Below are 11947 nucleotides of genomic sequence, written 5' to 3' on the forward strand. Positions count from 1 at the left end.
AAATTGCAATTTTCAGATTTCGGTGGCAGGAAAAAAAATGTTGAAAGTGGTTTTGGACTCGAGGGTTCAATTCCTGTCCAGGCAGATAAAAATGATTTCACTAAAAAATCGGGCCGATTTCGGTAAGTTGTTTTTCAAAATAATCCCTTAAGGGGCCATTCAAATAGTGCGCACGCTTGAAATTGGAGCTTTTTATATGGAAAATCGCGTGCGAAACGGGGGAAGGGGGTCAAAAAATGACCGCACACTGCTTGCGCACTTTATGAATGGCCCCTAATACGTTTTATGCGCATTATGACTGTATTAAACTCATATAAACACGTATAAGGCAGTGAAGTTGTATGAATGGATGCGCATATTCTGTTTTTTTTTGCAAAGTCCAGGCGCCAAGAGGATGAATACTTCCTCTTGTAAAAGAACACATATGTACAAGAAAGACTAACGAGACTGAAGAGTGCCAGAAATCGACAAAATGTCTAGTTGTTATCTGAACAAATTTCAATACTCATTTAGTAAGTCCACCACTTACTCTACCCTAAATCCATTATTACACGAAATGACTTCGTGACTACATGCAAGTGTTTAAGGCATTTTAAAGTCAAATGATAAAACCAGCTTCGCCTCTGATTCATTTGCACAACGACAACGCATTAAAATGTCGTTCCCATCTGTGTTCACTAAATTATCTATCCTGTTGGCATATTTGAATCACGTCAAAGGAACACGTTCATATACCCAACCGTCGTCCTATGACGACAATACTCTTACCATATCCGATGACTACATGTATTCAATTTCTTACGACACGTACCGTACTGATTGCCATCGGTTTGTGTCACAGCCACCAACCATATCGGATACACTTATGGATCATGCGTTAAATGCTTCGATCAGTCGAACCGATCGCTACATTGCACTCGATATTGTAGCATCGGGAAATACGCCTAAACCGAAACAATTCAAGCAGATGGATCGTAACAATTACTATTTTGAGTCGGTTACCAGATATGTTCAGCAGACAGCCTGTACATCGAAGAAAACTACAACCATCGACTTGTCGACGTTGCAAATAGAAAAGTTCAGAAAATACATGAAGGAAGATGTGACTAAGGTCGCCTGTGAGGCCGGTCACATTAAATATCCTAAATGTTCGGGCAGCAATAAATACAGATCTTTCGATGGAACCTGCAACAATCTGGAGCGACCATTAGATGGAAGAGCACTGGACTGTATGTTACGCTTATTGCCGCCTGACTACAAAGATGGAATTAGTAAATTCAGAACATCAGTGGATGGTTCACCGTTACCTAATGCGAGAGTTCTATCCACACATCTACTGGGTGACGATAACCGCAGGTAACAGTGGATCATATTTGTGTGAAAAGTTCAATTAACACGTTGTCGCCTTTCAGGCCATTTTCGCCTGAATTTAGTGACTTTCACTCATTTTTGGGAGAATTCGTTATCAGTGACAATGGCATGACTGCGAACCATGATACTGGAATAGGAAAACTTGCATCATGTGACCATGAAAATACTCAACGGGTTAATCATCCACAATGCGCCGGTATTCCGATACCACAAAATGACACTATGCATCGACTATATCCAAATCAGACATGTATTCCATTCACGAGGACAATACCGTGTGCTCGATGTAGACTTGGACCGCGAATGGTGTCTAGTTCAGTAACAGCAGCACAGGACTTAAATTCAGTGTACGGAGTGAGTACAGAAATGTCGAATGCTAGAAGAACAATGGTAGGCGGTCGCCTAAAGTCGCAAATAATAAAAGGCCACGAAATATTTGCTGTGGAAAGGTTCAACACCACCGGTAGATTTCGTTGTTTTGAAGGGGAATGTGAGCTTTCGCCTTTCGACGGTAGAAACACTCAATTGCCAACAGGGCAAATGTTCGCCTTGTTATTCCACAGGAATCATAATTGGCACGCACGAAGGATAGCGAAAATGAAACCGGATTGGCACAATGAGCAAATATTTCAAGAAGCGAGACGTTGGAACGTCGCTGAATATCAGCACTGTATTTTCAATGAATACGTGAAAACAATCATCGGGTCTGCCTTGATGGGTAAATTTAAGATTCAACCGAAGCCAGTTGGCCAGTTCAGCACTTACAAGCCAGATATAGCATTAAAGACCGTCGTAGAGTTTCAATCGACAGCTGGCCGAAGTGGCCACGTTACCTTAGACGAAGACATAAATATAACCGATCCAAAGACCGGGAAAAAGTCAAAAGTTAATTTTTTGGATGCGGCGAAAACCGAAAATATTTTCTACGAAGGTCAAGTGGATGGTGTCTTTTTGGCGCAAATTTCCAGACCATCGTTTGAAACGACACCAAGTGTTCCATTCAAAACATTTTTGTTTAACCAACCTGGGCGAACATTCGGCTTAGATCTAGGTGCATTGGACATTCATCGTCAGCGTGATCACGGAATTCCCGGCTACATTTACTACCTTAAATACTGTCACAATGTGGCCGTTCAACGCTGGGATGATTTGAAGCAATTCATTGATCCTGGAAACATTGCAAAGCTGAAGAAATATTATAAATACGTTGAAGACATTGATTTGTACATCGCTGGACCTTTCGAACGTAAACTGTCTGATGATCTAGTCGGACCCACATTCGGTTGTATTATTGCCACACAGTTTCACAATGTCAAGTATGGCGACCGTTTTTTCTACGAGCACGGAAACCAAGTAGGGTCGTTCAGCATTAAGCAGTTGAATGAAATCAAAAGGAAGACAAGCCTAGCGAGTATTTTGTGCAAAACTACGAAATTGGGGAGGGTATCACGGGATCCGCTGAGATTGTTATCGAAGACCAATCCGCTTGTGGATTGTTCACAATTTGACTACATAGATTACCAATTGAATGTCGGTAGCAAATAGTAGTATATGCTTCTCCTTTTTGACTCTTGCCATTCCGATTACAAAAAGTCTTGAAATTGATTCTTGAAATTCTCGTAAATTCTTGAAAGTTATTCAAACAAATTTCTTGAAAATAGTCCCTGATCCGGGACGCACAGCGTATACACTGTTGAAGAACCGTAATCACAATCATAACGAGCCATCAGAACAGTCGGAGCGTTTGCTGCGACTGAGCCCCGTACAAACCCGTATATCTATTGCGTACGTGACCCTAGTGCGTCTGTCACCCTACTTTGACCGTAAGCCTATGCGCCGGTTAAAGTAGTTAAAGTAAAATTATTCTGTAATGTGTACATCTTACAAATTGCGCATAGCGCAATTACGAAGCCCCGTACGACGTTCCTTTCAAATGAATTTTATTTTTTTGAAGGGCCTAGTATCGGCCTCAGTCCGAGGACCCAAATTTAAAATTTTTTTCAACAACATTCTATTCGGTGTTCGATTATCTTTCAAATGAAACAAAAATTACAAAAAACGGATGAAATTTACTCGAGTTGTATGTAGAATACGCATAGGGCCCTAGTAGCGGCCTTAGTCCGAGGACCCAAATTTAATTTTTTTTTCAACAACATTCTATTCGGCCTTTGATTACCTTCCAAATGACACACAAATTACGAAAAACGAATGAAATTTACTCGAGTTCAATGTAAAATACACATAGGGCCCTAGTAGTGGCCTTAGTCCAAGGACCCAAATTTAATTTTTTTTGAACAACATTCTATTCGGCCTTTGATTACCTTCCAAATGAAACAAAAATTACGAAAAACGGATGAAATTTGCTCGAGTTATATGTAAAATACACATAGGGCCCTAGTAGCGGCCTTAGTCCAAGGACCCAAATTTAATTTTTTTTTTCAACAACATTCTATTCGGTGTTCGATTATCTTTCAAATGAAACAAAAATTACGAAAAACGGATGAAATTTACTCGAGTTGTATGTAGAATACGCATAGGGCCCTAGTAGCGGCCTTAGTCCGAGGACCCAAATTTTTTTTTTCAACAACATTCTATTCGGCCTTTGATTACCTTCCAAATGACACAAAAATTACGAAAAACGAATGAAATTTACTTGAGTTCTATGTAAAATACACATAGGGCCCTAGTAGATTTTCACTTCTAAGGCCCTAACTCACGGTCCACACACCCGATTTAAAAAAACTTTTTTTTCCTGGATTGATATTGACAATACCTATCATTTGCCGTGTCATTTACATTCCATCGTTTATTTTGCCATAAATATCACCAAAAGACCTTAAATCACTTAGATGGCCCTAACTCACGAAGGGCCGACCCGAATATGCCCATCTTCGAACTTAGCCTCACTATTTTGACTATCTTTCAGGAAAAAAAAAATTTTTGAAATCGGATTTGATTTACTCAAGATATCGACGTGACGGACAGACGGACAGACGGCCCAAATTTTTATTGCGGATTCGTCATCTATGAACATAGGCAAACACTTTGCTCTTACCGTCTGCTTCGAATTCCATCAATTACACACGGCATCGTAATCCTATAAGCCCCTTCGTACTTCGTACGGGGCTAAAAACGAAAGAAATCGTGCAGGTTTTTAGTGTCTCGTGTAGCTGTTAGTATCACCAATACCCTCTCTAGCAACCTATTTACATTTATTATGGTGATAAAAATGCAGACTACGTTGCATTTTTACATGCATTTCACATGTAAAATTAGAAATTAGTGAACACTGTATGATTCTACAAACAAAGGAATAACGTGGTATTTTGACAGCATCAAAACGAAGTTTGTGTGCTAGAGAGAGTATTGGTATCACCCACAATTCGGTAAAGTCTGGCAATTATCTTTTAAGGAAAATCAAGAAAACATTTTAGCTAAAAATAAATATTTTTATTTGCAAAATAAATACGAAATTTAATATATTCGACGCGGCAGATCGATGAGGTGATTAGATTAGATTAGATTAGATGGGAGGGTGTAAGCCCAGCACCTAAGCCTCAGATGGGCCTGTTGTGCTATTGTACAAGTCTCTTGATCATATGGACTGTGATTTTACATCATATCTCTCCCGACTTAGATTGTTCACAAATCGACCGTGTGTTAACGTCCCATACGTTGTGAATTCTCCAAGCCGTGGGTGGTATGCGAATACCACAACCATCACTAATTGACCTGTACATTTTCCCAGAGATGGCGCTATCAACATTGTCATGTTGTAGCTCTTTCTACTATTGACATTATGTCGATATGGTTTCTTTTATGGAGAAAGCGAATGTTGGGTTTTTTGATATTTCCGACTTTGTTACGGTTACGGCTATTAGTTTTAGGTAATAGCAAGTGTCTAATCACCACAGGCCCTGAGTTGCCTCTTCGTATAAATCGCCATGCCACCATGTGACTGAACTCGTTCTGGCGTTGCAGGTTGTAGCGTTTGAATGATTCGTATTTCGTCATATCCCTTGACATCCATACAACGTATCAATCAATAGATCTGTTAAACCTCGCGGTCATTTTGGAGTACAAGATAGTTTCTGTATCTTGGGATTGTACCACAGCAAATTTGTAAAAATTTGCTATGTGGTTTTGGGGTGTCAAATGAGAACCCGAGGCGTTTGTACCTTACCTGCACTAAAATTGACTGCCAGATGCCATACGGCAATGTGTCATTTTCGTACATTAATCGAGCACGTAATTTAGCATTAGCTTCTGGTAGAGTCGATTGTTAATCCGTACACCGACGCCACGAAGCACATGTTAAATAACAAAGGAAATAACACAATTGTTGATATCGCACAATGAGGCGAGAACAACTTTATTGATCAAAGAGAAAATGACCTACGAGAACAACACTTTGACTTCGTTAATAAAACCTTTAAAATAATTTCACCATTTAACCATTACAGCAAAATAAAAACACCAAAGCCGTAAAAGTTGGCACAGAAATTAGACAAAATCGAAAATGAATTCACACACAGCCACACAAAAGAAACACTTTTAGAGAGCAACGCATAAACACGTCCGTTCTCTGTGACTGTGACTGTGCTTCAGATCGATGAGGTACTTGAAAGTGAAATAATTTAAACTCTAAACTTATTCACCCATTGCACGGGACAGTTTTCTTTCGGAATACATGGTCCATTTTCAACGTAACGAACCATACCTTCTGGACAATAGCAGTCTTCAACGATTGACATAATGCAGGCCTTTGGCTCGTCTGTTGCCAAATCCGCGCAGGTCATTTGGCAAGCCGATCCTGAAGCATAGATTTCGTTTCCTCTTCGCAGACAATGTTCTAGAAACGAAATGTAAAATTGTAGTGACGTGCTGATTGGCTCATAGAGTTTGTTTTCTGATTATTTTATCGGAAGGTGCGACCTGCTGCTAGAAAAGTTTGTATATTCTGAGTAATTCAAGGAGATCACGGAGATCAACCTGATGTTTCATGTTCCATTTAAGTTTAACATCTGTTATCGATAACGACTTTAGGAATAAACGACTTTCGCTCTAACTGGTGAGATTTTATAGAGCAAAGAGCTTGTTTAAAATTTAAAGTAAAAGATGCGAAATCATTCTCTTGAAAATACTTGGATCATATGAAGTAATAGATCCGATATAAAAACTGACGAAATACAGCCTATGAAACGTTAAAATGCGAAATTATGTACACGCACTCTTACCACTCGTACCCGAACACAACCTACTCAAATATTTAAGACTTAACAATAATCAACAACTATTATGAGTGATATCGCCAAAACTTCAGGTGATTTTTGTAACTTTGGGAACAAGCGGTCTCCGATTTTAATGAGTGATAGCTCGTTGGATTCGCCTTTTAATTCTAGGAAACACGTATCTTTCACTTTTTCGAAAAAAAATTTACTTTCTGTGAAAAGTGTTCAAAAGTGAACACATGTCAGAGGGTACCGAAAACAGTTTTCGACAATAACTCAAGAAAAAATTATTTTAAATTATTGTAATGTTGTACGAATGTCGGCCTTGGACAGACTTACAGGTAGAGTATACGCACGGCTTGGTGCGAGTAGATCCGCGAAGTTTATTATTAAAAATATAGTGAATGATCAGAGAGTCCGCCTTCTCTGCAGCTTCGATGTTCCGCGGAACTGAGTATGGGGTGTTGTAGCTGGCCTCACCCACTATCGTCCCACATATAAATGAACCCAGTACTTTTGTGCTGCAAACCTACCGAAGTCTTGTAAAAAAAGTTGGTGCCAAAATGCAGATTTTTTCCTGGATATTTTGTAACGATATATGTTCGCGACATAGCAAAGCGTATAAGGTAACAGAATAGTAGATGATATGAAATTACTCCCGTAGAAGCGTTCCAGACGCTGTTCCAGCAGTTGGGCCCACAGAAAGAAGGAAAAAAATCTGCATTTTGGCACCAACTTTTTTTACAAGACTTCAGTAGGCTTGCAGCACAAAAGTACTGGTTTCATTTATATGTGGGACGATAGTGGGTGAGGCCAGCTACAAAACCCCATACTCAGTCCCGCGGAACATAGAAGCTGTAGAGAAGGCGGACTCTCCGAACATTCACTATATTATTAGTCATAACTCTCGTGGATGTACTCGCACCAAGCAGTGCGTATACTCTACCTGTAGGTCTTTCCAAGGCCGACATTCGTACATCATTACAATAATTTAAAATAATTGTTTCTTGAGTTATTGCAAAAAAAATTGTTTTCGTTACCCTCTGACATGTCCTCACTTTTGAACCTTTTTCACAAATAGTAATTTTTTTTCAAAAAAATGGCAGATACGTGTTTGCTAGAATTAAACGACGAATTGAATGAGCTATCACTCATTAAAATCGGAGACCGCTTGTTCCCCAATCACCTGAAGTCTTGGCGATATCACTCTTATGAGTTCAGGAGCGTCATAGAGAATCCTTCTGCACAGATGTGCGTACAATCCAATCTTTTAAAAAATGAATTAAAAAGTTCACATCTTTCGACGAGCCTTACCTGCTGATGGTTTATATAGCTCCATGCACTCAGGATCTTCTAATGCAATACATGTTCCATTTGCGAGTCTAGAATAACCCTTCTTACACACACAATGCGGACTCCATATCAAAACCATAGGTAGCATAACATTGCATGGAACTTTGTAGTTTTCGCACGTATTTCCGCACGGGTAACCATCATTCGACCAGACACTTAGCTCTTCGTTTGGTTTATCATCACATGACTCTACAAAATTTGATAGAATTTTAGTTTCGTACAGTTGGAATTTAAAAAATACAAAACTCACGACGAGGTATCGCTGACACAAGATATACTAAAGTGAAACCGAATAAGACTTGAAGGAAATTCATTTTTTGTTTTTTGAAATATTTTTTTATCAAATTAATGAAGAAGGAAGGTAAATTTTCGATTAATAAACTGTTCTCAACTGAATATAATTTACCTATTATGTCGCCCCTTATATACCAATGGAAAATGTTTTTGTTTTGGTGATTTTTTTATCAGAAGATAAACGGAAATTTACATAGAAAAGCAACAACGAACAGTCATTGGCTTTCTCGATATTGGGTAATGTCTCACTGTCTAACACACGACACGAACAAAGTTATGGAATTTTTCTGCTACATTAATTAATAGGTAATTGAGATTTAATTCGATAAGAAACCGATAAGATAAAGCGTTTTTCATTGAAAATTTAATTATAAAAAAGAATTACATCAATTTTTCATCCTAATTAATTTATTTAACAAGTTAATTTGGATAAAGAATTTGGCACCCAATGTAGAGAACAAGTATAATACAAGACAGTGTAACTTGTGTCTTGTTTTCGAACAATTTTTTGTTGTTTTGGGAAGAAATATAAAACTGGATGTTAAATATTTCAGGATAAATTGTACTATTGTGATTATTAATGTCAATTAGAAATTAATGATGCATCTTTCGTCCAAGATTTCACTTCAAAGTTGACCAATTTTCCAAACAAAATTTTAACCTTGAAATAGTAAAGTTCAAAAAAAACATAGCTAACGCCGACCCGTACGAAACACCTATTCGTGTCAAAAGCCTTTAAAATCACTTACATTATCCACTCTTTGCCTTGTTATCATATACAGCCCCGTACGAAGTCAAATTTCATAAATTCCTATTTAAACAGCTATATACCGCTTTATTTACCTATATTTCACTATAAATAAACATTTCACAGATAAATATATGCTATTATATAGCTCTATATGCCTGTATATAGCTCAATATAGCTGTATATCGGTATATATAGATATCCATATATGGAATACCTGAAACCCCACACACATAACAAATTATTTCCATGTTAACAGAAACACTCTAAGTACCATTTTTCCCAATATATATCACTTTTATTAAAATCCAATATGGCCACCGGCAGCCATTTTGTTAGGAGACCGGAAATTTTACCGACGCTTTACATTCGTTAATACCTTTCAAACAAAAAAAAATTCATGAAATTCGGTCAAAATTTACTCGAGATATTGACAAAATACTCCACGTTCACTGTACGGCCGAGTAGCCAGATAAGAGCTCACTCCAAGAGACCTAGCTCACGCTCCGGAGAACATAATTTCATTTTTTCCCTGATTGGTACGGTCAATACCTATCTAATAAAGCTAAAACAGACGAAATATGTTCAAATGTGGCCGACCTACAAGCAAAAACTGCTTGCCGCCCTGTGCCTGTTCCACACCAAGGGGTCTAACTCACGAGTCGGTCATCCGATTTCCATAAACTTTTTTTTTGTCGATCGGTATTGTAAATACCTTTAATTTGACGTATCACTTACAAGTTTAACGTTTAAATGTCCGGAGATATCTTCGAAAAACCGTAAAGCACTTATTGGGCCACAGCTCGGGAGGGGTCGATCCAAAATCACTCATCTTCGAACTTAGCCTGTCTTTTGACATTACCAAACGGGAAAAAAAAGAATTTTCAAAATCGGATGCGTTTTACTCAAGTTATCGTGCAGACAGACAGACGGACAGACGGACATTTTTTTTTTCGCGGATTTGGCATCTCTAGACAACCACAATAGGTTTCCCCTTACTCAGGGAGTCCAATTCGACGTGTTACAAACGTATGCGTAAACCTATAAGACCCCAGTACTTCGTACGGGTCTAAAAAGTTTTCACTTTAAGTATGACAAAGTATAACATAAAATAAACTTTTCGCAACAAGTGACGAAAAGTAGGACTTTCCGTTGCCTTTATTGAGAAAAATGTTGTATACAAAACTCGATGATAAATGTTTTTTTAGGCGCACGATGTGTATATACACATCTAGTGCCTAAAATAGCACATTTCGTATCTAGGACTAAAAGTCTTATTTAGCGCGTGAGAGGTTTCCAGACAGATCGTGTTGGAAACCTCCAATGGCTGGTATCTTGAGGGAATGTGGTTTTGAGAGTGATGTAACCAAAACAACTCAGTTCGTTTAACAGCTTTATTTATTATGAAAAAACACTTCAAATTACTGAAAAGAACAATTTTCGAATGAGAATCCATCTAATATTCCAAGTACAATTCTCCTTACGTTTACTTTCCCTTCGATTAAATGAATCCGTATAAATCGCACGTGTGTGTGTATTCGCGTCTGTAATCTACAATTGGTCATCAGAACCCCAAATTAGCCTAATCAATCAATCGGTAAGGAGACCAAAAAATTACCTTTACAGCACTGCGGCTGTACAAAATCTACACCACGTCTTATGATTTTAACGTTAGCTTTCGGTCACCACAACTTATTCATTCGCGGCTCGCTTTAATTCACCTGACGCGACGTTTGCCTTCTTCCGGGCACCACTTCATCCATTTCTCTGGCAATACTTTACCAGAACCAGATTGGCATGTATCAGTGCTGTCGGCAATTGAGCGTTTGACAACAGAGCCGAAGGCGAGGTCTGGAATCGAATACGCTAAAAAAGACTTTTAGTCCGTGGTATGAATAGTATGTTGTGTTACAAGTATTGTAATGTTGATTTTTTCAGCACTAGACCCAAGTTTTCCATACGAGCGGAGCGAGTAAGGAAAATTGGGTCGTGTGCTGAAAAAATCTCATTACAATACGTGTAACACATCATGCTTTGTGCCAACCGAGAATTGAAATAGACAAATGCCCAAAAAATCATAATTTTCATGGTAAACAATCACTCTTCAAATTTGATCGATCACATTGCTTTGCATTTTCTAAAACGAATGTTGTAATAACTCATACAAATTCCATAACAACACTGCTTTGAGTGTTGAAATATCCCATCAAACGGGTGCTGAAATAAGTCACTTTACAACACTAAAATGAGTGCTGAAAAGAGTCGTATTTCAACACTCAAAGCAGTGTTGATATGGAATTTGTATGAGTTGTGCAATGCAAAGCAATGTGATCGATCAAATTTGAAGAGTGATTGTTTAAAATGAAAATTATGATTTTTTGGGCATTTGTCTATTTCAATTCTTGGTTGGCACAAAGCATGATGTGTTACACGTATTGTAATGAGATTTTTTCAGCACACGACCCAATTTTCCTTACTCGCTCCGCTCGTGAAAAAATCAACATTACAATACTTGTGACACAACATACTATTTCATATTGGACGGAGTTCATAAGGGATCCTAGGTATGGAAAAGCATTTATCACTCGGTTGTATAAATAACTATTTTTTTGTGTCCAATGCTGTTCATTTGTTATCGACAACGACAGCAATAATTAACGACAAGCTCTGACCAATGAGGTCTTATATAGCAAAAAACATGTTCAAAACAAATGAAGTAAAAGATTTCTGAAATGATCTGAAAATCTTCGATCAAATGAAGTAATTGATCAAATAGTAAAACTGTTAACATGCTTGCTGTCTGTCACAAGTAAAATATACTTGCCGTCTGTGACAGGTTAAGTATACGAATGATTATTGACGATACATTTCTGAAAACAGCTGTCGATGATGAGTCATTGGTATGCTTACATAATTACACAATGGACATAATGCGCTGTCCTTTGTACCA

At 38.1% G+C, this 11947-nt stretch overlaps 2 protein-coding genes across 2 annotated transcripts; one reads left to right on the forward strand and one right to left on the reverse strand.

The window, feature by feature from the left end:
- Window positions 1-605: 605 nt before the first annotated feature.
- LOC119072998 (peroxidase-like) lies at window positions 606-2916 on the forward strand. The gene is made up of 2 exons (XM_037178323.1): window positions 606-1356; window positions 1413-2916. Exons 1-2 carry the CDS (start codon window positions 656-658, stop codon window positions 2914-2916), a joined length of 2205 nt encoding a protein of 734 aa, XP_037034218.1. The 5' UTR covers window positions 606-655.
- A 3042-nt stretch (window positions 2917-5958) lies between these two features.
- LOC119072612 (inducible metalloproteinase inhibitor protein-like) lies at window positions 5959-8364 on the reverse strand. Its single transcript, XM_037177866.1, has 3 exons — window positions 8206-8364; window positions 7917-8144; window positions 5959-6223 (listed from the first exon to the last, which is right to left on the reverse strand). Exons 1-3 carry the CDS (start codon window positions 8267-8269, stop codon window positions 6009-6011), a joined length of 507 nt encoding a protein of 168 aa, XP_037033761.1. The 5' UTR covers window positions 8270-8364; the 3' UTR covers window positions 5959-6008.
- Window positions 8365-11947: the final 3583 nt, after the last annotated feature.

Source organism: Bradysia coprophila, assembly GCF_014529535.1.
Source record: "Bradysia coprophila strain Holo2 chromosome IV unlocalized genomic scaffold, BU_Bcop_v1 contig_84, whole genome shotgun sequence".
NCBI lineage: Eukaryota > Metazoa > Arthropoda > Insecta > Diptera > Sciaridae > Bradysia > Bradysia coprophila.

Coding starts and splice junctions, on each gene's coding strand:
- LOC119072612 (XM_037177866.1), bottom strand. CDS start 8,269: ATGAATTTCCTTCAAGTCTTATTCGGTTTCACTTTAGTATATCTTGTG. Junction 8,145..8,205: donor TGTGTCAGCGATACCTCGTC/GTGAGTTTTGTA, acceptor CAAATTTTGTAG/AGTCATGTGATGATAAACCA. Junction 6,224..7,916: donor GCTATATAAACCATCAGCAG/GTAAGGCTCGTC, acceptor TTTCGTTTCTAG/AACATTGTCTGCGAAGAGGA.
- LOC119072998 (XM_037178323.1), top strand. CDS start 656: ATGTCGTTCCCATCTGTGTTCACTAAATTATCTATCCTGTTGGCATAT. Junction 1,357..1,412: donor CTGGGTGACGATAACCGCAG/GTAACAGTGGAT, acceptor GTCGCCTTTCAG/GCCATTTTCGCCTGAATTTA.